Below are 26,055 nucleotides of genomic sequence, written 5' to 3' on the forward strand. Positions count from 1 at the left end.
ATGGACCCACAGTTTGTTCACAAGCTATCTGTTGGAGATCCTGGGATTAATCCACCCACCACTCATTCAGTGTTATCTGATAGGGGGAAAGAAAGACTTGTACAACCCCTCCACCCTACCTTTTCAGCATCTCCCCAGCTAGATGTGTGTACCTGATGACCTGTCCTGGAGACTTTATTCTGCTATCTGCTAACCCTGAGCATGGTTGAATTGATTTATTATGCTTTGCAGCCATGACCCACCTGAGGCATGAAGGGAAATGGAAAGGCCAGGCTTCTGCTTAATAATATCCAACCCATTGGGTATGTGCAAACTCACTGGCACATGCAGGCGATTGATTCTACTGGAGCATATTGCTTGCCAGATGTACAGCCTGATCCACCACTCCGTAAAGCTGTGGTGGGGCTGAGGTTTTAGCTGCTTCAGTCCCATTGACCTCAGCACCATCAATTTCAGCTTAAGCCTACGTATGTCAGCTTGGCTTGGATGGGAACAAGCTCCAATTTTGGCACTAATACTTCTTGTGGTGAAGCCGCACTTGTTCAAATATGTCTGTAATAGCGTACCCTGGTTCAGCAGAGCATCGGAGTGCCAGATGTGCGTCCTTGATCAGCTCGAAGTCTCAGGGTGGTGCTGGGCAGCTTACTCGCTTACTTTTGCCCATGCATCTTCATTACTTGATGACTGCAACATTGCAGTGACTTGCATTTAGGAACTGGCCACCATGGATATTAACACTACAGACAGAGCTTACATTTTGCCACATTTCTTCCGAAACCCAGTGCTTTTGATTGGAGTCAGTGTCCTGGAGTTTAGGTGGAGATGATCAAGAGCCAGCTCACACATAACAGTTTGATTCTGGGAATCACAGATTCTACAGACATATGTTTAAAAACACCCCCATGCTTATGTTTTCCCTGGAGTTAGTTCATACATTCAGCTGCCAGTCAAGTGTATTCTAAGCATAGGAGGTGCCATCAAATGCACAGGTGAACAAGACTATCAAAATGCCCAATACAATATATCTGTCCCTCTTCATAATTTATTAAGAGATAAGTGGGCAGAGAAAGGGGCGGAACCAGTCCGGGGAGGGGCTCCTCAACCGGACTAACAAGAATTCCAGCCATTCGGATGAGGGGCCAATCAGAAGGTGCGACGCGCCTTCCGATTGGCCCATTACCCGACTGGTTGCCGTTCGGTGGGGAGCAGCCTGGACGGCGCAGGCTTCCCTGATGTCTGAGTGCAACATGCACATTACGCTCTGACAATCTAGTCCCTGATAAGTAAATGTGGACAGGAAAAGTTGTATACAGCACAGCAGCAGAAACCATTAAATTATATTATGTAATTTAACTTTAATTTTATAACACACATTGGGCTTATTCAGATGATCAGTTTGAAGCAAGTCCTGTATTTGTAGCTTTGCAGAATTGTTTCTTTAAGTCACAGGTCAAATTCAGGATATAATCTAGTACACAGGAAATAGATTTGGAACAGGGAAACATTTTTTTTGGGGGGGGGGAGAAATTAGGCTGTACAGGAGGAGAGGGCCTAGCATTCAAAAGCCAAGATGGACTTGCCTGAAGAAGCCCTGGTGGGTGAGTTTAAAGCTTTTTGCAGGGCAGCTGGGAGTGAAACTGACAAGGAAGGAAGTTATTTTATTTTAGTTTGAAATTAGTATATTCCTATTCTAGTCCTCACTTTGCAGACTGGATGGTGCTGTGGGGGTTTCTCAGTAAGGTATGGAGATTGTGCAATTTCCCGCTCTGTGTTGGGGGGTGGACTAGATGACCCTAGAGATTCCTTCCAACTCTTTGATTCTGTGATGGGATGTCACTCATCAACAATGTCATGAGCATCAACTAACAGATGTGCATGATAAATCTCAATTTCTGATTGCACTTCAAATCACATTGACCTTACCAGCTAAGGTATAAGTTCTATTATAGGAATGCCAAGAAACGACAATTCCTTTATAGCTAACATGGTTCTTGGAGAGAAACCATGGTGGAACAAAACTTTTTGCTTTTGTGATGTTTTAAATAGATCCCCTGGAAAGACCCAGGACTGTGGTTTAACAGGCATTTGTGTGTGGGAACAAGAAGAAGGCATAAAAGAAGCCAGTTCTTCAGTGACACTGTTTGTTTCAGCTAGTCATTCAAGATGTGTCTGAATTTTTAAAGAGAATCCCCAGTTAACTGGGCCTTAGTCTACACTTGATAAATTTCAGCAATGAATATGTTTGCTTGCAAATGCAAACATTACTGCAAAGAGAAGTTAATTTGCCTGATTGTTGACTCAAGTGTCTGTGTTTGCCAGACTAGTCCTATGTATTAGCTCTGGCAGTTGGGTTCCATTGGGCTTTGGGTGCTCTGTCTTTGCTGCTGATGCAGGGGCCCAAGCCTAACAAACAGCCCACTCATGCTCCAGTACCAGCAGCTGCCTCAGTAATGCTACTCTTATGGGGGGACTGGGACCTGTAGGCCTCCTTCCTTCAGTATCATTCAATGTGCCCTTCTGGGTGGAATAGACTATGGAACACTATGGTCACAGTTGCTAATACATGAACAGGATCTTTGTATTGGGTTTCCTTTCAGTGACTGCTTGTGCTGCTATTAATCCATCAACTTGGAGAGTATTTATGTACTGGAAGCAAGAAACTAATAAAGTGGACAGAGAGAGAGACGAACAGCCATTAAGGAGAACAGAACTTCCCAAGTTGCTGTGAGTTAAGAAGACTTCAAGAAAATCTATGGGGAGGATGTATGAATAGCCCCCTTTGTACATGATCCCCAGCATAACCTTATTTGGTGGTCCAAGGGGGAATCCTTCCTTCACCATCAGAAAAGTTGGCTGGATCCAACCCTGTGCTTTGCACACAGGGAAGTCTCAATTTTAGTCTCAAATCTGAAAAGAAACTCAGGCAGCAGGATTTCGGACAGCCAGAATAGACAGTACTGGGCAATTCTGATGGATGGTTTGGATTCCTCTAAGGGAGTTTGATATACTTGTTTGTGATGCCTGACACCTAGTTTGGCAGGTGGATAGATTAAAAAGGATGAGCCTCTTAAAGAAACCATCTCATGTACAAGACATGAAGCTACTGTCCTGGTGTGACATTTTATTGTTGGCAACATGCAAAGCCTAACTTATGTTTAAGGCTACTTCTGACAGAACAGGTTATAGTGAACCTTCTGAAGCTTGGTCTTCTTTTTTACTGAACTTTCCATCTCCTTAGAGGCCAGTAAAATCCCAGTAAGATTGTGTCTAGTAGTAGGTATTTGAACCCCCTACAGCTGCTAATTATTCAAATGCATAAGTCATACCCTCAAAACCATTAATTTGATTTTGAAGTCATGACATCTGACGGGAGGGAAAACAGGAGGAATTTTATGTTCTTTTTAAATTACTTCCTGGTTTTGGCAACCTTACAAAAATATTCCTTTCAAGTTTATCTCCACAATGCTCAGGAGGCCCTAGCAGTCCAACACGTGCTTAAGATGCAATGTTTACAAAAAATATGCCAGTGAAATATCATAAAATAGGATGTCACCACCACTGTGGAAGCCAGTTTGGTACTGATTGTTAGAATGCAGAATTGCAGGTGCCGAAAAGGTAACCTGCTTGCTTAGCAGTCAGTTTCCCACACAGAACTCTGGGAGTTGTCATTCTGTGGCCATGTAAGATTATTGGATAGAGAGTTCTTTGCATCTTGATAGAAGGATGCATCCCAGTTTTCCTTGGAGGAATACCACATTTAGGCTGCATACACAGGTAACTGGATATTGCGTTATGTTGCTGTTATGAGAACTTAGGAAGGTTCTCCACATTCCCCAAAGAACTGAATTCAACTACTTGTGAAGGAATGCAACAGGTTTATTTAGATATAAAAAATATGATACAATTTGGGCTTAGAGAGACCCTATCCCCAACAGACATCTTAACACCATAGCTGCTGCTTCCTATACAAGACCAGGAGGCAGATGGCCTCTCTTGCAAACTTTTTACAAATTCTATCATTTGTAACTCTTTAGTACAGGGGTCCCTGACTTGGTGCCTCTGGGCACTAGAGTGCCTACCAACATTTTTCCTGCCAAGTGCTTTTAGGAAGTGGGTGGAGCCAGCTGGGGCTTTTGCCCAGTGGGGCTTCTGACTGGCTGTGCAGATTAAGTGGCATCCTGTTAAACAGAGTTTTTCTGCCTGGGGTTGGCTCCACTCCCTGTGGCAGCCATGTTGTAGTTGTGCCTACCACTCTGCGTCAGAACTCCAAAGGTGCTTGCAGGCTTGAAAAAATTGGGGACCCCTCTTTAGCATGCTTGGCACTCTTGCAGCCATTAACCTCATGAATTGTCTCATTCTCTCAAGAAACTCCAGCTGCAATGACTGCTATGACATAACAATAGCACAATATCCAGCAACGTGTGGATGCAGACCTCACCTATAATGTTAAAATGTACATTTTAAAATGTACTCTACATAGAGTGTTTTCATTATTGGACACTAGACCTACTAAAAGGAGACATTCCAGCATTTCCAGTTCTGTGGCCAGCCTGCACTACTGTTACCCTCAGTCCTGGGGGCTAAAAACATAGAGAACAACAGTTAAGCTGTTATTTTATAGGACTATTTCTGTAGGTTTAATGCTGTTGCTTTGATCTCAACACTTGGGGGGAAAGGCTGTGGCTTTGCATGAGGAAGATCCCAGGTTCCATCCTTGGCATCCCGAGTTAAGAGACAGCTGATGTGGCGAAAGATGCTTTGCCTAGAACCCTGAAGAGCTGCAGTCAGCCTGAGTATATTGAATTAAACAGGCCAGTGGGCTGAATCTGTATAAAGCAGCTGTATATATTCATTTGTATAGAAGAGGGACCATTAGATTCATCTTGTTATACAGGGAAAGAAAAGAGCAGCCTCAAGACTAACAACATTTGTGGCACGGTATGAGCTGAAGAAGTGACTCATAAAGTGAGAAGTGACTCATGAAACCTCATACCCTGCCAGAAATTTTGTTAGTCTTTAAGGTACTACTGGACTCTTGTTCTTTTATAGTCCTACAGACTATCTCCACGAAAAGAAAAGTTACACCTATCACAATTCTCCTATGCAATCATCAGAGGCAGGAATTTGCATGCATGCAACAAACATTACAAGAAGGCCAATGGGTAGAAAGGGTATTAAAATATATGGGGTGTTGTAGGAATTATTGTTAATGGATTTATTTAAACTAAGGTTGGAAACAGCAGCATAACTCTCATTAGAGCTAACCAAAACATTTCAAAATGGTGAACAAGCTTTTATGTTGGAATGGGAATGCATCTTCATGTGTGTTATTACAGGTGTTTTAAAAAGTTGAAGGGTAAGATTGGCAACCTCCAGGTCGGGGCTGGGGTGCTTCTGGAATTGCAGTGGATCTCAAGACTACAGAGATCAGTTCCTGTGGAGAAAACAGCTGCTTTGTAGGATGGACTCTATGGCATCAAATCCCGGTGGAGCTTCCTCACATCTCAAAACCCTAGCCTCCCCAGGCCTCACTCCATCAAGTTATCAGATGGGAATTGGCTACCCTCAGCGGATGATGGGAAATGACTACTGTCATTATTTTGTGATGTTTTGGTTGGTCCTAATAAGAGATTTTACACTACTGGGAGTAAAGCCAACTGAACATGGTGAGGAGACATGCCTAAGATCTGGCTGCAAGCTTACATTAAAAACAAAATTGATAGAATGAGGGGAGAGGATGCAAGGGTTCTGTCCTTCTTAGGCTCTGCTCACCAGACATAGATTGAAAACCCTAGAAGAAATTAACCAGGGAAATACTACCATCATGCTAGGTACCTCTCCTTTATCCTCTAGGGGCCAAACTCAAAGTTACCTTTGGCCAAAAGTGGGAGGTGCACTTGTGGGTGCATCAGCATGTTCTTCTCTAGGCATACAGTAATGCAATAGGGCAAATAACTCTCAGTCATGCTGTGGTACTGATCAAATCTAGGCTCAGGAACAGTTCTCCACAGCTGCCATCTGGTTGAGAGAGGATCGCAGTCTGGTCAGGAGAGTTCCATCGTGACTTGTGGCAAAATTTATTGTCTGTTTTGACCCTGTGACTAGCCACAGTTACAGCTGTCTCAACCAACCTAAAAGGGAACTGTTGGGTTGGGAATACTGCCTGAGAAGAAATATTGTGCCACCCTCTTGATATTATATGAAAAATTGGCCTTCAACAGTCTCTGATCAATGCCACCAGAAATTTAAAGTGTAATTTTAAATCATGTATTAACAGGATTTTTAGAACAGAGTTAAAATTGAGCAGCATACAACCTTAGGATAAAAAAGATGAAGTCATTTTTCAACCCACTTTGTTTCCTGTAGCTGCTCCTGTATCTTTCTTACCCACCTGGAGTGCCCCAGACAGAAACTCCATCTTGATCACTGAAACATGCTGGCAAAGCAGCTGCACACAGAGACACCGGGAAATCTGGAAGCTTGGCCTTGATTTTATTGGAAAGAGAAACGTTTCAATGAAAAAAAGGGGGGCAGGGGGATCATGACCCAGCATGTTTCCACGAGGGGGCCAAGAGGGCTCTGAGACTGATGGAAGCCCTAGAGCCTCACTCAAAACATCCCTGCACTCCTGAGCAACTTAAAAGGGAAAGACAGCAAGGGCAGTGCTTTATTAACCATCCCAGAAAGGAAGGCTAACCCCCCCCCCAAAAAAAAACCTAGAAAATTATATGGAGAACAGTTTCCGAATAGGTGTTTCCCCTACCCAAAACAGGGAGGGAAATGTCTCCTGAGGCATTTGGAAGTCCCAGAAGCAAATATACCCCAGGCAGCAGAACAAGTTCCGGAACGCTTCCATTATAGAAATAAGTACACAGGAGACAAAGGAAGGAGCTCGTTGTCTGCTGTTGCCTGCTGTTAATTGAGTAGACTACCAATCCTGTGGCTGCTACTGTCCAGGGACCTGCCCATGAGTCTCTATAGCCTGCTAGCTTGCTCACTAGGGCCAAGTTGGAGTTGGTTCTGTGCCTCCATGAAAGACACAGCTAGTGGCGTATCTGTGCAGGGGGGAAAAGGAGGGTCACTTGCAGACTTTCTGAATGGGCCAGCACTGGCTATGTGGGGCTCTGTAGGCTCTGTTCTTCTTTGCATTTGATCCCAAATGATCACAGGCAAAAAGTGTTACTCATCACTTGGCAGGCACACGCAAAATACACAGCATGTCATGTGTTCTCTTGGGCTAGCCCCTCAGGACAGGCAGTCTGGTTCTGGGGTTTTAGTAGATGCATAACAGGCTGTGGCTGGGAAGTGGAATTGTGTTGAAGCTCTGCTGTGCCGGATCCTGTAGGCACATGCAGATGCTTCCTGTACTGCACAAACATGCAGACCTTGAGTACGATGGCCAGGACATTCTTCCCCATAAAGATGCCAGAGACCCGGATGTCCCTGAAGAAGACCATGTTGCTTCCCCTAATGAAGATGGTGGTGATGTTGATGGTGAGCATACTCAGCATTGGGTAGAGCATCATGCGGTGTGGCACGATGCTGATCCCTTGCATGCTAATCTCACACAGTGAGACACACGGAAGAACCAAAAGCAAGATGTAGCAGTAGAAGAACATCAGGCCCTCAGCCCAGATGGGCAGCCCTTTCTTTTGGGGCTCCCAGAGATTGGCCTGGATGTCCAGCACATCTAACATGTCAACAATGACCCAGAAAAGGCGGTTGCGCAGGTCCTCTTTCTTCTTGAACGTCCTGACATACTCCATGTGCTCTGTGGCCACTAGCAGTACATAGAGAGCCGGGATGCAGATAGACAGCAGGAGGGTCAAGGCCTTGCGGGCAATGAGGTCCAAGCTTTTACGATCTGCTTTGTAGTTCTGGTAGATGAAGTAGACTTTGATCTCCAGCACAAAGACGTATAGGAACCAAAGGATCATGGCATAGCCTCGCTTAGCGGTCCTCACCTCAGCCCCAACCCATACTGCGACATACCTGAGCACGACCAGGAAGCAGATGTCCCCCACTGATACCATGATGCAGATTCCCATCTTTCTGGAGCCCTGGTTCTGTTCTACCAGATAGGCATCCATCAGCACCATGCTGCTCATGATGAGTGTAGTGGAGAGGCAGACATGGGGCTTGTTAATGGGTGGGGGAGGAACCATCCTGAAACAAGGAGCACAGAAAAATATCAGTCAAAGAGTCAGGAGTCCTGTGCAACCACCATCCTGCACTCTATTGCGTCTTGATACATGGCTTTTTGGTAGGATATTGATATACGTTCCTCAATTATACAATGCAAATCAATCTGTTCCCAGTTATCTCATAGATATAACAGTCTGGCCAAACAAAAGTAGATTTTTTCAGTTCATGGACTAAACTTGTAGGGAGCAGGTCCTCAGTATTCCATTTAATAGATGAGTAAAATTGAGATAATTATACAGCCTTGCCTCTACTACTAGTGTGATAAAATATAAAAAACGCTTGAAGCACTTCAGGAAAAGTATGATATAAATATCCCACTCCTTACTGAAAAAAGACTGAAATTACTAGAAATTAAACAATTTAGGAAGTGTTTTAGCTTAGGGTTGAGAAGATATTTTAGATTACTAGGTGACAATAGTAGAAGAACTGTTATTATTATTATTTTTTTTTACTATCTGAAGGAATCTCAAAGCAGCTCACACTCGCCTTCGGTTCCTCTCTGCACCACGGATGCCCTGTGAAGTAGGTTGGGCTGGGAGAGCTTTGAAAGAACTGTGACTGACCCGAGGTCACCTGCATGTGGAGGAGTGAGGAATCACAGCCGGTTCTCCAGATTAGAAGCTGCTGTTCTTAACCGCTACACCAAGCTGGCTCTCGGTAGCAGGTTTTCTAAATTCTCATGTAACTAAACAATCCTCAAACTCTTTGGCTTAAAGGGGAAACGGCAGGTAGCTGCTGGTGTTGAAATCTGTGGAAATTCTGCTTACCGCCAATCCAGGGAGGAGTTAAATCCTGCTTTCAAAACGCTGGAGCTAAACTCCATATTTCTCCCTCCCCTTTCAGCCCTTTGTGGTTTCTTCTTAGTTCACTGTTGCAGCTTGGCTATGAAAGGGGGAAGGACGGGGGGGGGGGGGCTGGCAAGGTATGGTCACCACTTCTGCTCTAATGTGATAGGAGAATGGGCATACCAGCAAATATTACAGGAACCATAGGTAAGGACATCAAACCTGCCTGCCTCCACTCCGCCCACTGCTGCTTCTATAGCACGTGGCTTTTCCTGAAACAAGCTCAGGCTGCCTAGCTTTAAAATTCTGAAGGAAAGAAAACACCATGACATTACAGCCATTTGCCACTGAGCTGACATAAATGAGGGACAGCATTCTATCTTAATAATAAATACTGAGGACCAGTTTGTTGGTATTGGCTCTCACACATGTATAGACTCCCTATGAGGCAGGGAGTGTCACAGTGATGAGTTCTGCTGTGGCTGCCATGAAGGGCCACCTTGAAAATTCTGAGGTTTGCACACTCCAGTTGCTTTGGGCGGCCTGGTGACAGACAGACATCAGTAGAATAAAGGCTGAGGCCACAAATTGCTAGGCTGTATCCTTTTGCGATTGAGGGCAAAAGAAGAAGGGGGCGACAGAGAATGAGGTGGCTGGATGGAGTCACTGAAGCAGTAGGTGCAAACTTAAATGGACTCTGGGGAATGGTAGAAGACAGGAAGGCCTGGAGGATCATTGCCTATGGGGTCGCGATGGATCGGACACGACTTCGCACCTAACAGCAACAACAATCCTAATGCAAATTGTCTGAGAGAGAATGAGATGCTGTAAGAGTCTATAGCAGGGACAACCAAATTGTGATGCTCCAGATGTCCATGGACTAAAATTCCATGAACTTCTACCAGCCTAAAATTAGGAACTAAAATTCCATGAACTTCTACCAGCCTACGGTTGAGACAAGGATGGTTCAGAAACATACTGGGCCTCCTGCCATCCCTTTCCTATTTTTCCCCACTATTAGACTCCTCTCCCACCCACTACTACTGAAATAGCTGGAGAATTGCCAAAAAGACTGTGGAATTGGTGGAGCACTTTATAAATTATACAAAACTTTATTGTATTTTACCATATTTTGTTGAGTGATGGTTTTAAATGTTAAAGTACAGTTATAATCCTATTTAACATCTTTATGTGCCCTCTTACTCAGCTGGTGCAGAGGTTTGGGCTGGGATGCCATCAATATGCAGATGACACCCAGCTCTTCCTCCTGATGGATGGCCACCCTGATTCTCCCCCTGAAGCGTTAGCCAGATGTCTCTAAGAAGCAATGAGGTGGCTCAAGCAGAGTTGTCTGAAATTCAGCCCTTCAAAGATGGAGGTCCTGTGGCTGGGCAGGAAGGGTCCAAGTGAGGAAGCGTGCTTACCCAGCCTAGAAGGAGTGCGGCTATCGATAGCTCACTCCGCTAAAAACCTGGGTGTGATCCTCGATGACTCCCTTTCTATGGAGGCACAGGTCATGAGAGTAGCACAGCAGGCTTTCTACCATCTATACCTAGCCCAGCTATTAGCGCCCTACTTGGCCCCAGAACACCTAGCCACAATCATCCATGTGACGGTCACCTCTAGACTAGACTTCTACAACTCACTCTATGCAGGCCTACCCTTAACTTTGATCTGGAAACTGCAACTGGTCCAGAATGCGGTGGCCAGAATCCTGACAAGTACTCCATGGAGGTCCCACAACAGGCCTGCTCTCCAACAACTGCACTGGCTACCAGTTGAATTCCGGATCAGACTTAAGGTACTGATAATCACCTTCAAGGCCATACATGGTCTGGCCCAGTGTACCTGAGAGACCCCTCCCAAAAAAGCCCTATGCTCTGCCACGTCCAAATGGCTGGTGGTCCCTAGCCCCAAAGAAGTACATCGGACCTCAATTAGGGCCAGAGCTTTATCTGTCCAGGCCCCCACCTGAGAGAATGAGCACCCTGAAGAAATCAAGGCCCTGCCTGAACTTCCACAGTTCTGCAGGGTCTGCAAAAGAGAGATCCTCCACCAGAAATTTGGTTAAGGCCGGCTGAAACAACAGCATCCGCTGGGTCCCTAGAAACCCCTCCCCACGATCTGAATTCAAATCAACCACTTATGGGATCAGGGTTAGAAGTTAATGTGGTTAATGCTGCTATTATGAAATGTTGTAATTCTTGTTGCCTTCAGGCCTGATATCTATTGTTATTGTTGTCATGTGATATTATGAATTTACACTGTAATATCCCTACGTTTTATGCAAACTGCCCTGAGCCTCAGGGGAGGGCAGTATACAAATATAAGTAATCATCTATGATTCCTCTATATATTTGTGAAACAGCCTGGGGGGTGGGACATGTCCAGCTGTCCGTTGGAATAGGGCCAATCAGGGTGCAGCCAGAAAAGCTGGCTTCCCCCTGATTGGCCCTGACCCTGCAGCTTCTGCCCTCCATCCCTGGACTCTAGCCTCTTTGCTCTCAGACGCACCTCAGTACCTGGAGCCAGCAGTAGGTAAGGGGAGAGAGCCCTGGGCATAGGACCGTGGTGGAGGGCCTGCTAACAAGGGCCTCCCAGCCTGCTGACTACCTGCTAAGGAGCTCTGTCCCGGGCCTTCTAACGAGTTGGCCAGCCCCCGCCCACCCCACTTGATCCAGCTGCGAGCTGTGGCCCAAAGCCACCTTAAGCTGCCTGGCCAGGGGCCATGGGAGACTTGTATCTTTCAAGGCCTGTTCTTAGGAATGGGCTTTGAAGCTAGTAAATAAATAAACTGCCCCTAGCCTGCTCACAGGTGGTTGTGGTCTAGAAATTAAATAACTACAGCAACAATAATATATTTCCTCAAAAAGGGCCACACTCCTTGGCCATGAGATAACACCCCCTCTGAGATATGGGAATAGGTCCTCTTGTAGCCTGCCAAATAAGAGCTCACCTATGCATTCCATAGGTCTCTCCCATGTGCTATCATGGTGTATGGGTCCCTGGGAAGTAGGGTGGGGCTCTTGACATGATGCCAGCCCACCCCAGCCCAGCCCTGCAAACTAGCCCCAGCATCAGCTCAAAGATACAAGTCTCCCTCTGCTCCAGCACACACAAAATGATATAAGGAGCTGAGCAGGAGCTCTGTCAGAGGCATTCAGAGGGGTTCAGGTCAGAATAGAATTGGGCTTTCTTTGGCTGCTCAAGCAAAGACTCTTTGGGATTAATGGCACAGACAATACCCATGGAAGCTTAAAGGCTCATTGAAAAATCTTACGTACTTTGATTCTCTGACTCTAGTGACAAATCAGGATCATGACCCAGCCAAAGGTAGCCATTTTTTAAAGTTCTAGTTATTTTAATGAAAGAGATTGAGCGGTGTTTAACTTAGCCTCAACAGTGCCAAATGTAGATGTACAGCAATAGATGGTGATTTTGCCATACTTTTCAATGGCTAGTTGCCACAATGGTTAAATGAAGCCTGTTTGTTTCAGGAGTCCTCTGACCTCGAGTGCTTGTGAGGGAGGGGCAGACTTGCCATCACACCCTGCTTGTAAAACTGCCAAAAAGTATCTACCCCCCCCCAATGCTACATTAGATCCTGCAAGGTTCTTCTTCTATTTTTACCTCTTCTACTCCTGTTGGTTTTGTTTGTTTTTATAACAAATTACATTCTATATAATATGAGCAAATAAAATGGAAGTCCAGTGGCTCCTTAAAGATTAACCAAATTGATTCCAATATAAACTTTCATGAATCAAAGGTGTGAACTCTGATTCACAAAAGCTCATATTGGAATGAATAAATATTTGTCTTTAAAGTGCACTGGACTTCTGTTTTATTTTGCCGCAGCAGACTAACCCTTCTGGAATACATAATATCAGGCAGCTGTTGTATCAAATGTATGATCTTTATGTGGTTTTCGTTGTTGATTTTATCATTTTTGTACATATTGTTCCTTGCTTTGAGCAACTTGGAAGAGTAGGTTTGACATATACTGTAAATAAAATCAGATAAATATACTTGAATACAAAAGAAAAGATTAAAGTAAATGCAATAAAATGTGCGTTGTACATTCTTCCTCAAAAGATAAAATTCAGAGAGAAGGTAAACCATTGTAAACAGACTGGGCATTCAAAGAACCTCACATGCATTACTTCAGTAATCCTTACAATCACCTTATAGGTCAGGTGGATACCATTACCCCCATTTTGCAGACTGAATACCAAGGCTGCAAGACATTTATTTCCTGAAAACCATTTAGTGGCTTGTGGCTGACCTGAGATTTGACCTAGTTGGTGGCTTGGCATTACAACTGACCTGTTATTACAACTGATCACCAGATGACCGAGATCAGTTCCCCTGGAGAAAATGCCTGCTTTGGAGGGTAGACTCTGTGCCATTTTACCCTGATAAGGCCTCTTCCCTCCCCTATCCCTGCCCTCCCCTCCCCAGGGTCCACCCCCATCTCCAGGTATATCCCCAACCCTATTTCCTGCCTCTAATGAAGAGGGTATCAAGACTCTTATTTGTTTTTGTCTATGATATCACAAGGTTTGTTTCTTTGCAATGGACTAATGTAGCTACCCCACTGGAATTTATTTGGAAGCAGGCTCCTTTCAACACGGTGTGGGATTGATTCCTGAGCAGACATGCATAGTCTTAGGCTGTTAGCAGGTATATCATACTCGCTCTCAACACTTTACAGTATAAAGGGCAGCAAAGAGTGAACCATGAGGCTGTATTTGACAGGGAGATCAGGGGCTTGTTCACTGATGTACTTGGAATGACAGGCTAATGGTGTTAACCATTGCAGATGTGGGAAGCTGTGAATACAAAAGCACAGAACAAAAGCAACTACTGAGACATGGGCAGAAAACAGCAGGGTAAACAGAGCTGGGATCAATGCTGATAACAGATCTGTGCAGGAAAAATATTCCAAATGAAGACAGAACTGTGGAAAGGTGAAAACAACTAAACATATTTGGCCTATTGTTGTTGTTGTTGTTGTTGTTGTTTAATTTGTGACCTGCCATTCCCGAGAGGCTCGTGGTGGGTTACAAGAAAGTCCAGCTAAAACCCCATTAAAACCATTAAAAAGGACAATCAACAATAACAACAGCAACATGGCAGAACCCCCAACCCCTCCCTCACTCTATTTCAAAAAGGATGAGGAAAGAGAGACAAGAATCACAGATGGCATTTAACATCAGAGAGACCCCATTGATTTTCCTTCACTGCCCCAGCCTCAACCGTAGACCTGGCAGAAGAGCTCCATCTTACAGGCCCTGCAGAATGCTGGAAGGTGATATTCTTCTTGCACATACAGCACTTTACAAACATGGAAACTTTTATCTATCACCTTTCTATCCCTACTCTTCCTCCAAGAGATTCAGTCTTCAGTATCTCAGCATCTAAATCTGATACTCTGATCAGTACACCACACTGAGGTTAGGTGGAGAGGTATGGGGTGAAGGAACACTCTCCCTTCAGCTCCACTTTGCTTTGCCTACTAAGAATTGTGGCTGGGAATAAAAATCTCTTGATAAAATCCACCCAGGAATCCCTACAGTAAAAATAAACCAAGTAAAAATAAACTACTCCACTGGACAGCCTCCAGTCAGGACAGAGCATCTGTACCCATGGACCCCTGCAGGCTGAATACAAAACAACTTGTGCTGGGGAACAAAGTAGCAAAGAAATGGCAGAGATCTCCAAAGGTGGAACAGGCTGCGCCATTTTGGAACATCAGTGATAGGGAGTCACATTTTGGAATGGACCCCGCCTTCACAACTCTTTGTAATAAAAGAGGGATAGTGCTGTACCTCTGCTTCTTTATTTTGATGGAATCTTTTTTTAATGCAAAGGCACTTTCAGTGGTGGAATCCACCACCCTCATTCCAAAATGGTACAGTCCATTTTATCACCTCAGAATTCGGTTACCTCTTTGCCACTTAATCCTACATGTGTGGACTGGACTTCAGCTATCTACAACACATGGAATTATAGCTCTACTTGTCTTCAGCAGCTAAGGGTGGAGGGAAGCTCACATCTTTGTATGGAACTGAAGGCAGGAAGAACAGCTGGGAATATCAAAGGACTCCAAGTGAACCACTCTTCCATTGCTTGTAATGCTGACTGCATGCTTCACCCACTGAGAATGTGCACGCCTCTGTAAATCAGAGGTGAACATCAAGAAAGCATGTTCGGGTTTGGTTGATGGGCTGAACTTCTTTGCATGTGTGTTGTATGATGCACAAAAAGAAAGTAACTTAATTGGCTACTTTCACAGCAAACTGTAGTTTCAGCTGAACCAGGAAAGTGGTTTCCACGTATATCTTTGTATATCACAATATTGTTGCTTGACTATAGCAGTAATATTCAATTGGATTGTCCTACTTATATAGCTAAACAAGCCCTATTGCAAATAATGGCTAAAGTGTAAAGACAGCAGAATAAGCAGTGTTAAAGTGGATGCAACTCAGGAATTCTAAACCATGCTTGGTTTGGTTTGATTTGAAGGGCTATTTTATAGCACTGTTGCTAGTTTAGATATAAAGTTGGAGTCCAATAGTACCTTGTAGACCAACAAAGTTTTAGTCAAGGTATAAGCTTTCACGTGCATGCACACTTTGTCTGATACCTGACAAAGTGTGCGTACACATGAAAGCTTATACCTTGAATAAAACTTTATTGGTCTACAAGATACCACTGGATTCTAACTTTGTTCTGCCGCTTCAGACTAACAGAGCTACACACCTGAATCTAGTTTGGATAAAATAACAATCCATTAACTGATTCGCTTACTATATGCAAGGTGAATGGGGGAATTGGGATCACATGAGCAGGATTGAAAGACCATCAAGATTTGTTTGTGTAGCAGCAAACCCTGTCTTTGTATTATGGGAGGAAGATCTGTGGTTCAGGGGGACAGCATCTGCTTGGCATGCAGAAGGCCCCAGATTCAATCCTCCATATCTACAGTGAAATGGGCAGGTAGGTGATGTGAAAGAGCTCTGCATGAGACTTTGGAGAGCTTGACCCAAGTTGACCAGGGATGGCCAAAGTTGATCCAAGTTGACCAGGGATGGCCGAACTGTGGCTCTCCAGATGTCCATGAACTACAATTCCCATGAGCCCCTGCCAGCATTCCACTGGAGAGCCACAGTTTGACCACCCCTGAAGTAGACAATACTGACTTTGATGGACCAGTGATCCAATTCCATAGAATCATGCGTCCTCCCTCATTATGTCTGAGCCAAGCTAATGTGGTTAGGAAGATAACTTGGATTAAATAAGATGTGCAAATGTTTCATTTCAGTGGTGCTCTTGTTTGTGTTAGTTTTGCCAGTCTGGTTATAAATATCTGATAACTTTTTCTTGTGAGCTGAGTCTCTGAGTAAGAAGCATATTGGCTCAACTAGACTGGACCCCAGGTCTGTGACAGCTGTTTTATTACTTGGCTACTTAATATGAGGCACTACTTAATGCTTTGCTGTTAAAAAACAGTTACACGTGGAAGAGGCATAAATTTTGCACAACACAATCTATACCAACGTCACACTTTAAATGGGAGAGCTCCTGGCAACTTTACTGAAGGAACTCCATAAGGAAGAGGGAGGACTGAATACCACAAAGAGGAAAAACAGCTGAAGGCAGCACAGGATCCCCTATACACCCATAAGCAACAACTGGTAAGGAGTAGTGGTTGCCTCCAGGGCTGCAGGCAATGCGATTTCCGCAATATAAAACTCTTTGGGTGACCCCGGCCTAATCACTCTCAAGCCCTTTTAAATCATTACCAATTTGGTCCTCTGACTGCACTGCACAAGAACCTCACATGTACAAATGCACCATTTTATGTGAATAGGGCAATGCACGTATTCTCCAGTTCCATTGTGCATGAATACATACCTTCCAAAATCTGGATTTCCAGTTTGTGTGCCTTGAAGCTCGAAAATACGTGTGCTGCCCTATTCACACAAAATGGTGAATATGCATACAAAGAGGACAATGCACTGTCAAATAGGGTTTTAGTCAATTGGCAATGGGGGCAGCTGCCTCAAGCACCATGGGGGCCCCACCAGCTATGGCCTCGCCCCACCAGCTGTGGCCTCACCCCCCCCCCTTTAAAGAAGGGGGAAGATAAGGTTCCTGGTGCCACTTGTGCCTACCCCTTTTGGAGCTTGAGTAGCTGGCTTCCGGCACTGGCTCCCACGCACCTCACACAGGGGGAGAGAGACTGTTTGCTTGGCCCTGGTGGTTGTGGGGGGTGACAAGGATTCTGGGGCTGCATCCTAGACTTTTGCCTAGGGCCTCAGAATCACTGTGTGCTATGCACTAGTACAAAACATAACAGTTCTAAAATTATACCAACAGAAAAGGATTTCAGTCTCAGCTGCCTCACAGGTTGGTCGTGAGGGTGCAATGCAGGGAGGGAGAATCCCATATACTACCCTGAATCTCCACCATAGCAGCTCACTTGGGCCAGTTACACTCTCTCAGCTCACCCTAACATGAAAGGAAAGTGGAGGAGGAATTAGAACACTCTTTTCGCCTCCTCCGTTTTCTTTCTTAGAAGCCATTTTGGGTGAAAGCAAGGTATAAATAAACAAATGCAAATCTTGCTCAGCCTCACTACAAAGAACATCTCCTTTCTCCCAGAAACAACCCTAACTAAATACGGCTTCCCCTCAAACTCCAGAAATAGATACAAGCACACTCTATCCCCTTTGCCCAGAAAATCAAAGCACCCATTTGTGGACACCACAACTTCCCTCCCCTCTTTTTCAAATCCCCACTCATTTATTTTCCTCTCTTCTTCAGCCATAAAACCACCCCTGCCCCCCCCCCCATTTTTCTTCCAGAATTCCCATTTAGTTTTTAGGACTCCATTTTGAAATTTTGAAATTTAACTCTATACAATGTTGCATCCTGATGTGGACAGCCCAGGCTAGCCCCATTTCATAAGCTAACAAGGGTGGTGTTTGGATGGGAGACCACCAGAAAAATCCAGGGTCACTACGCAACCCCCCCCCCCACAGTGTTGTACAATCACACAAAGCAAATTGGTCCTTCCATGATCTCAGATGACTGAATGTTGATCGTGGTGCTACTCAGTGGTGAGGGAAATACATTCTGCACATACTCTAGAATCACTATTTGCCATATTCATATCAGCCTGGAGTACAGTGAATAAATCTGTTTCTTCCAAAATGGTCCATTCTGCATAGCTATTTAAGCCACAAGAGCCCTGTCTGGCATAGCATCAGGCTGATATAGACTCATTGTCTGGCCTTAGCCAAATAATTTTCTCTCAGCCTTAGGGCCAATTCACACATTGCAAACTTCCAATGCTCTTTGCAACTGGATTTTTTGTGTAAAATGGTAACCTCCGCTTGCAAAATGTTCAGGAAGGTGCTCTGAAAGTGGATGATGCAGCATGTGTGAAAGTGCCCAAAGATGTGTTCTGGAATTCCATGCCTCCCAGTTACATGTGGACCTGATTCAGATTCAGTCCATGGCATCCAGGGTGGAGGAGCTTAAGCTTCTTTCCCCCCATATTCCCAACCTGAAATCCCCAGAGGGCTGCTGTCTGCCCCAATGCCGAAACTTACATGTAAGCATCCGTGCATGCAAATGTCTCCAATTGGCCTTCCTATGACGGTTTATGCACTGGGAACTTCACTGTCCCAGCTCCCATGCAGGAGCAAAAATCAGGGGCAGATGAGGAGCACCGGACCAAATGCTCCCCCGTGTGGGTGCAGGAAGAGGTGGGGCAACCTGCCACCACTAAAACTCCAGTCTGCAGCCCGGCATGAAACCTCCAGTGCATAAATGGTCTATGAGAGAATGTCGCAGTGTTGGGAATACAGGGCACAGGTAAAGATTTATACCTCCGCTCCTGACATGCTGTGAACCCAATCCAAACTGGACCCATATGTGCCTGGGAAACACAACTCTAGAACATATATTCTGTAACATGTGAATCTGCAGTTAGTTCCCAAATTATATAAGTGGATTTTAAGGATTTTCTCACTTACTTTCTGGCTCTGAATGAGTCACTTTCTCTCAGCATTTACCGAGGTGGGGGGCGGGATGACTGTGGCTGGAGGAAACAGTTGTGGGGCAGCTGACAATAACTGTATGGGTGAGGAAAAGGGTGAATGTGATTTGTACCCGAAGCCCAACCATTTGGGTGGAACATCCACTAGCCATCAGTGATTCCATCAAACTCTGAAGTTCCTTCAGTTCCTTCAGTGTTTGATCATGTATTTGGTTTGCCGTTACATCTAAACCAGTGGTCCCCAACCTTTTTATCACCGGGGACCACTCAACGCCGGGGACCACTCAACGCTTGACAATTTTACTGAGGCCCGGTGGGGGGGGGTAGTTTACTCCTCTCCTCTCAACCACTGCCCTAACGCTCTCTGATCGCTATGGTAATGTTTAAACATCCCTTCAAAATAAGATACAGACATGCCACAACAATGAAGTGTGTTGTAAAGGGCTGGGGGGGGGGGATGAAGTAAAGGGCCAGGGGCGGGGGGGGGGAAGGTGTCCTTCAGGGCCCACCTCCAATTAGTCGAAGGACCCCATGTGGTCCGCGGCCCACAGGTTGGGGATCGCTAATCTAAACCATTACATTATTATCTGTCCTTCTCAAGTATATTATTAAATGGGTTAAAGCGCATGCAAGGCAGGGCTATATTTTACAAATTCCATGGCCAAAACTTGAGCAAACAACAAACAAAAGGAAAAATATGATAAAAAAGAGAAAGAAAGAGTACATTTGGATTACTTTATTTTTCTTTGGCTTAAATGCTGAAAGCTAAAAAGACAGGGTAAAGTAGCTAACATTACAAAACATAGATTTTGCTTTACACGTGCTATGTAGAATATGAATGCGCTTTTGCCTCCTTCCAGTACTTTGTGACATACGGTGTCAGAAATTCAACTATGTGAGACTGAAAACTGTGCAGCACCAAAATACTGGTTTTATATTATTGCATGGAATAACAATTTCAGGGAATAGGGAGGCCATAAAATGATGAAATTTAGAACCAGCATTGCCAACTATTTGGAGAAAGAAAATGCCTTGTCCCTTTATTAGCTGCTTGATGGAATTTATCAGGTGATGCTATTTATCTACACACCATGAAAAACTATAGCTGCCCATTTCTACATATTAAGGACATTCTTCTACAGACCTGTCAGCAACCCTCTTTAGAGCTGATGGTAGGCTTTGGTTCAGTCTGAATCTTTTAGCAATGCCTTGTGCAGGTAGGTCAGAAAGACTTAGCAAAACGAACCCTCCCCCCCAAAAAAACAAACCTGAGGAAATATCTGAGTAGTGACGCATAGATGAAGCAGCTTGTAATATTGATTTAATTGATTTAATTTGGTTTTAATGTAATTTCAGACTGTCTAAATGCCATATCCTCTGGGTCGAATGCAAATTGAAGAGACAAGACAGAAACCTATCCAAGAGAATGACCATTTCACTAATACAACAGAAAAAAAGCATATTTCTATTTTAAGCAGCATATATTAAGCACTGGATAAAATAATTCTGTATGGCTGTGGCAGATGTACTTTGCATAATTTTTGATAGGTGAAGAATGTATGAGGTCTGTCCTTGTATCCCAGGATATGTTGGTTCACTAGATGGAAACGAAGAACACATATGCCTGACCCCTTGTCTCCCATATTGTTATCACATCTTACTAATTATTGGTGTATCTCCAATTGTTGCCTGTCACTTAGGTCTTTCTTATTGTCTTCTGTTCTAGTTTACTAAAGAACACTTATTTATTTATTTTATTTATTTATATTTATATACCGCCCTCCCCCGAAGGCTCAATGCATAGTTGCAGTTAATTAAGATTGGTGGTTAGGCTATGGGACTAGGACCTGGATGTTCCAGGTTTAAATCCCCATTCTGACATGGGAATTTACAAGGTGACTTTGGGACAATCACACACATTCAACCCAACCTATCTCAGTGGGTTATTATGAGGACACAAGAAAGGATAATGATAAAGCTACTTTGCTCTCCATTTAGAAATTAAGTATGTAAATAAATAAAATATTACAGCCAATAAACAGTATTTGAATAAATACTGTAGATATATATGTGTATCATCTGAGTGCCTAATCCTTTATTTATTTTTACATTTATTCACCTCCTTCTGGTTCATCAAAGACCCCCTAAGCTTCTAACCCAGAGTTAACCCATTATAATGTATGATTTATTCTGTTCTGGCCAATTTAGAAACAACCAATTTTGTTAGCAAAATTGTTTTAATTAATGAGTGCATCTGCAGGGTCAAATCCAGATCGCTGCACAGAAAATAACTCAAGAGCTCATTTAAGCTATTCCATTCACCTTGGGGAATCAGGAATGGTTGAATGGTTGACTGTGGGCATTATCTGATCCCCATATCACATCCTGTCCCTGACCTCTTCTACTTCTTCTCCCACAACCACACTGGATCAACAACCTGACCCCTCTCCTCCAGGAAGCCTCCTTCTTGCTGGGAAAAGACAGAGGCAGACTCTACTACAGCCTCCCCCCTCCCCGCGTGAGTTGGGACCATCACATCAGTGAGTTTCCCATCCCCACTAGTTGGCGGCTGGTGACATGGGATTGCAAGCAGAGAAACTCATCATGATGTGGTAGCTTTAGCTACTGGGGGTGAGCTCTAATCAAGTCATTTCCTGCTTGGAGAGGTGCTTGCCAGACAAGAAGACGCACGATGCCACTCTTAGCAGGATGTGTGGAGAGGAATGGAAAATGCTAAGATAATGCAGAATGCCAAGAGGATGCAGTCCAAGAGGGTGGAGACATTCACCATGGGAGGGATGATACCCTGGGCAAAAGTCACATGTAGACCTGCCCCCAGGGAACAGGTGCTCACTAATTGCACTTGGTGAGGGCTCCAAGCACTTCACGTCCATTATCCTTGTGTCACTTACATTATAGGCATGGTCATCTTTCTATTGCAGCTATGCTTGAGGGAGCAAGGCGGAGAATGTGCGGCTTTCCTAAAGTCACCCAGTGTGTCCATGAAAAGGGCAAGATTCAAACCAGGGCCTTCCTTAGCCAATGCTGTGCCAGCTTTTATGACACACACATGCTTCTTTTAGATGTCCTGCTAATCCACCAACTGAAATTAGCCACCATGCAGACAGAATGTCTCTTTCCAGGGTAGGGAAGGCTCTTTCTCTTTATAAAGGCAATCCAATGATCATGGGACAACAGGGATACCAATTTACTTGGGCTCCCTTGCTTAACATAACAGCTTATAATAAAGCCCTGGGAGGGACCTCTCTCCTCCCATGACTGACACCTGTCTACCTGCGGACAGAACACATCTACAGTAACCAAGCAGCATCTGCACCTCACCAGCCAACCCCCTTGAATTATTACAAAGAGTTCACTGTATATTGACTGGGAAGCATTTACTATCTCACCGGTGGAAATCAACCCCAGGATCATCCTAGCCAGTGTTGCTACAGGATACTATCTCTTGCGAAGCTGGGCTTGCCTTTTTTTCCCCTTGAGAGATCCCATCATCCTCCTCTCTAGTACTCTCTTGAGATTTTTCTGTTTTAGCTCTCATCTAGTTTAAAGAGCTTCCTCCAAGCTTGTGCTTGGACCACAGAGCAGGTAAAAGACTATAATGGAGACAAGATAACACTGTCCTGAAAGGAAGAGCTTCTCACATTTCCATCTTTCCTCACATCCACCGGCAGCACAAGTCTACTCACAAGGGGCTCATTCACACAACCCTTTGAGCTTGGGGCAGCCGCTTTGTAAATCAGTGCACACCGACCCGCTGTGGGCTGAACCAGTTGTGCAATTGCCACATGCTGCCACCCATTGTGCCTGGGTCAGCATTTGCCATTTGGCATGCTGGCAGGTTTTGGAGCAGCGCTGTGCGAGCGTGGAAAGCCGATCCAGACACAGCATAGCGCATGGCAGGGGAAAATCACTTGCTCGGCTCTGCACATGAGCGCACAGAGGAAAGTCAGCATGGATAGATTAAAAGCCATGGTTGCCAGTCTCAGGCAATCACATGAATAAAAGAGAAGGGCATGCCGGCTGCTGGATTCTTCCATAAGGGTTATTCTGAGGATTGCATGAGGGAGTAGATAACCATGCACGCCACATGAGATAAAAATCCGACAGGCAGGCAGACTGAACAGGGCTCAGCAAAAGGGATGGAGTGAGAATGTGCATGCTCATTTTAACAATATACCTCTCTTCACACAGCTTTCCAAACACGTGTGTGTGTGTATGAGACACACACAGAGAGAATGCTTCTGCTGTCCACCTCAATAGTGGTGGATGCCAAGGTTCATCTGTGAATGCCGACAACCTCCAACTACCAGTTTTGGGCACCTCCACTTGGGGGACATCCCCCAGGAAATACTGACCTCCACATGTAAGTAATGAGGAACATCCGTTCACCCACATCCCCGTAGGGGCATTCACGCATAACCAAATAGGGACTGTCAACATTCATGTGTGAATGGTGACATTTACCATATGTTTAGGCATTCCCTGAAACATACACACCAGACGCCCATCACCGCAATTTCGGGCCATTTGCCTGCTCTGGCAGAAATGCTGGGGCGCTTTCCAAAGGAATGTGGAGGCTTTTGAAATATATCCCTATATTCCCCCCCCCCTCCATATATCCCTATATATCCCCCCCATCCCGCCCCACCCACCCTCCGGATCCGGCGCTATCATCCTTGTTTTACCTAGTGCTGGTCTTGGATTCCCGGGACTTTCCTCTGGGTCTGCCTCTCAAGCGGGATAGTTGTGGGCAGGAAGGAGGGAAAGGCGACTGACGCGATCCGGGCACTCAAGCCGCCGGCCGAGAAGACGCGAGAGAGGGATCCCTTTGCCAAGCGAGAGTGGTCCGGAGCCAATGAATGCTCGGCAAGTTCTGCGCGTGGATCCGCCGCTAGGTCAGCCGCTGCCTCCTGGAAGCCGACCCCGGCCCCGGCCAGCCCCGAGAGCGCAGGCAGGCAGGCGGCTTCCTGGCGGGCCGAGCCGGCGGGCAATGGTCGCTCCGGCTTCCCCTCCGCCTCCGCGGGCTCCCCGGGCACGGCTCGGGCTCGACTCCCCTGCGGGCTGCCTTAGCGTCGCCCGGTCTGTGGGGCGCGCTGCGCCGCGAGGCTGGCCCCTGCTCCCCCGCCTTCCCGAGCCCCTTCCTCGGCGGCAGAGGGGATGAGCAGCGAAGGTCAGCCGCGGGCTCGGCTCGCCCAGCGGCCCCAGGGCATGGCTCCCGAGCGCGGGCTTCTCTCCGGAGGAGGCTGCTCGGCTCCCCCCGCCCCGGGCGGCCCCTGACCCTCGAGGTGCGGGATTCCGTCCTGGTCTTTTTGAAAAGCCCCCCCCCCCCCGAAACTCCTCCCGGGCCGCCAAGTGCGGGACTTTGTGCCGCTGAGCCCGGCTGCAGCCCTCGCCTGGCGCGCTTCGCCCTCGGGCGCCGGCGGCCCAGAGGTTCCGAGCGCGCGCCGGGGAGAGACCACCGAGGCGGAGAGAGGCGGGGGGAGGAGGAGGAAGATCCCCGGACCGGAGGGGGCGGGAGAGTCGTGCAACGCGGCCGCTGCTGCAGTCTGGCAGGCTGCTGGGCTCAAGCGAGCCTCTCTATTGATCCGGAGCCGAGAGCGGCAGTGAATTCAAGTGAGTTAGTCAGGCGGCAGGTTGGCAGAATGGCCACTCCCGCCGGAGAGGGAGGGGAGGGGCGGGCGGGCCGGCAGGCGGGGAGGGCGCGGGGGCTTCAGGCGTGCTGCTAGAGAGCCTGGCCCCCGAAAGGCCGGAGGGGGGGGGGAGGGGAGGGGAGGGGAAGGGAGGGGAAGGGAGGGGGGGAGGGGGTGCGCTCCCTGAGCCGATTGCTCGGCGGGAGCCTCAGTGAGTCAACACGGACCGGGCAGCCATGTACTCTTGCCCCCTGTCTGCCCCTGAGCGAACTCCTACACAGTACTGGTTCATTCTTACACACCAGCAGAGAGCGGTATGCCCGGTGCTGCCCCACAAGGAAGAACGCAAACAAAATATGCCGCTGTCGGGTCATCTACATGTTTTTGATTAATTCCGAAAGCATGATCAAGGATCGGGATTTTTAAAGATTGCCTGGTTTTGCATAATTCTCATTAAGTGGATTATTGGGTGGGGCAAAGCCCCATGCAGCTCCGATGCTGGGTGAGATTCCACCAGCTATAATATAACAGAGAGGTTATAGGTTTGCCATCATACATTCTTGGCAAGATATACACATGAAGTTGCCTTTTTACCAAATGGCTAAAATGTCTGCGCAGCACCACGGCATTATCTTCTGTTACAGGCAGCGCTGGCTCAGTGCTTCAGGTAAAGAATGGGGTCTTTCAAATTGTCCCCTGAAAACCTTAACTGGAGATATTTGGGATGCTTCCTAAACATTTCTTCTTTCAGATCTTTTCCTTTCTTTTATTTACTATAGTACTCTAGATTGTAATGCCTTTAGGGCAGAGACTTTTATTTTTGCTCAAGTAATCTCCAGATACCATTCAAAAGTTTACTGCATGTGGCCATAGGCCATTACAATTTTCCATTCTAAACACAGATATAATTATCACACACACACACACACTGCAGATACCATATATATGGGCAGCATGGAATAGTTATTATATTTCTGAAAATAAAAAGACTTGTAATAGAATCCTAAGGAGAGTTACATGCTCTTTGGGCCCACTGATTTTGTAAGATGTCACTCTGCTGAGGAATACACTGTTACAATTCCTTTGTGTGTGTGTGTGTGTGTGTGTGTGTGCAAGCAGACAAAACCTGAATTACTTGCAGTCTGGTTCTTTTATCAGGACACAAGATGCTCAGAAAGAGGGAGGCTTTCTGCTTCTTGCCTTCAGAAAGAGACTGTGTGTACATCACATACAGAAGAGGCTGGTTCATAGCCTCTGGGAGTGATGTGGTGAAGCCAGCACACGACAGCACCAATTTTAAAGGACTCGCCAAAATTTTGGAGTTTTTGTTGGGCTGGCAGGTTCT

General features: G+C 45.9%; 1 protein-coding gene across 2 annotated transcripts; it reads right to left on the minus strand.

Annotated features, from left to right (window-relative positions):
* Positions 1–1,020: 1,020 nt before the first annotated feature.
* On the minus strand, positions 1,021–24,707 carry LOC143837095 (transmembrane protein 121-like). 2 transcript variants are annotated; one of them, XM_077336568.1, is made up of 2 exons: positions 19,037–19,137; positions 1,021–8,166 (listed from the first exon to the last, which is right to left on the minus strand). In XM_077336568.1, exons 1-2 carry the CDS (start codon positions 19,069–19,071, stop codon positions 7,221–7,223), a joined length of 981 nt encoding a protein of 326 aa, XP_077192683.1. In that variant the 5' UTR covers positions 19,072–19,137; the 3' UTR covers positions 1,021–7,220. The 2 variants fall into 2 exon arrangements, with proteins under 2 accessions (XP_077192683.1, XP_077192692.1); XM_077336577.1 differs by lacking the exon at positions 19,037–19,137 and adding an exon at positions 23,766–24,707 and having other exon boundaries at positions 1,022–8,166.
* Between the last annotated feature and the right edge of the window lie 1,348 nt (positions 24,708–26,055).

Source organism: Paroedura picta, chromosome 1 (genome assembly GCF_049243985.1).
Source record: "Paroedura picta isolate Pp20150507F chromosome 1, Ppicta_v3.0, whole genome shotgun sequence".
Lineage (NCBI taxonomy): Eukaryota > Metazoa > Chordata > Lepidosauria > Squamata > Gekkonidae > Paroedura > Paroedura picta.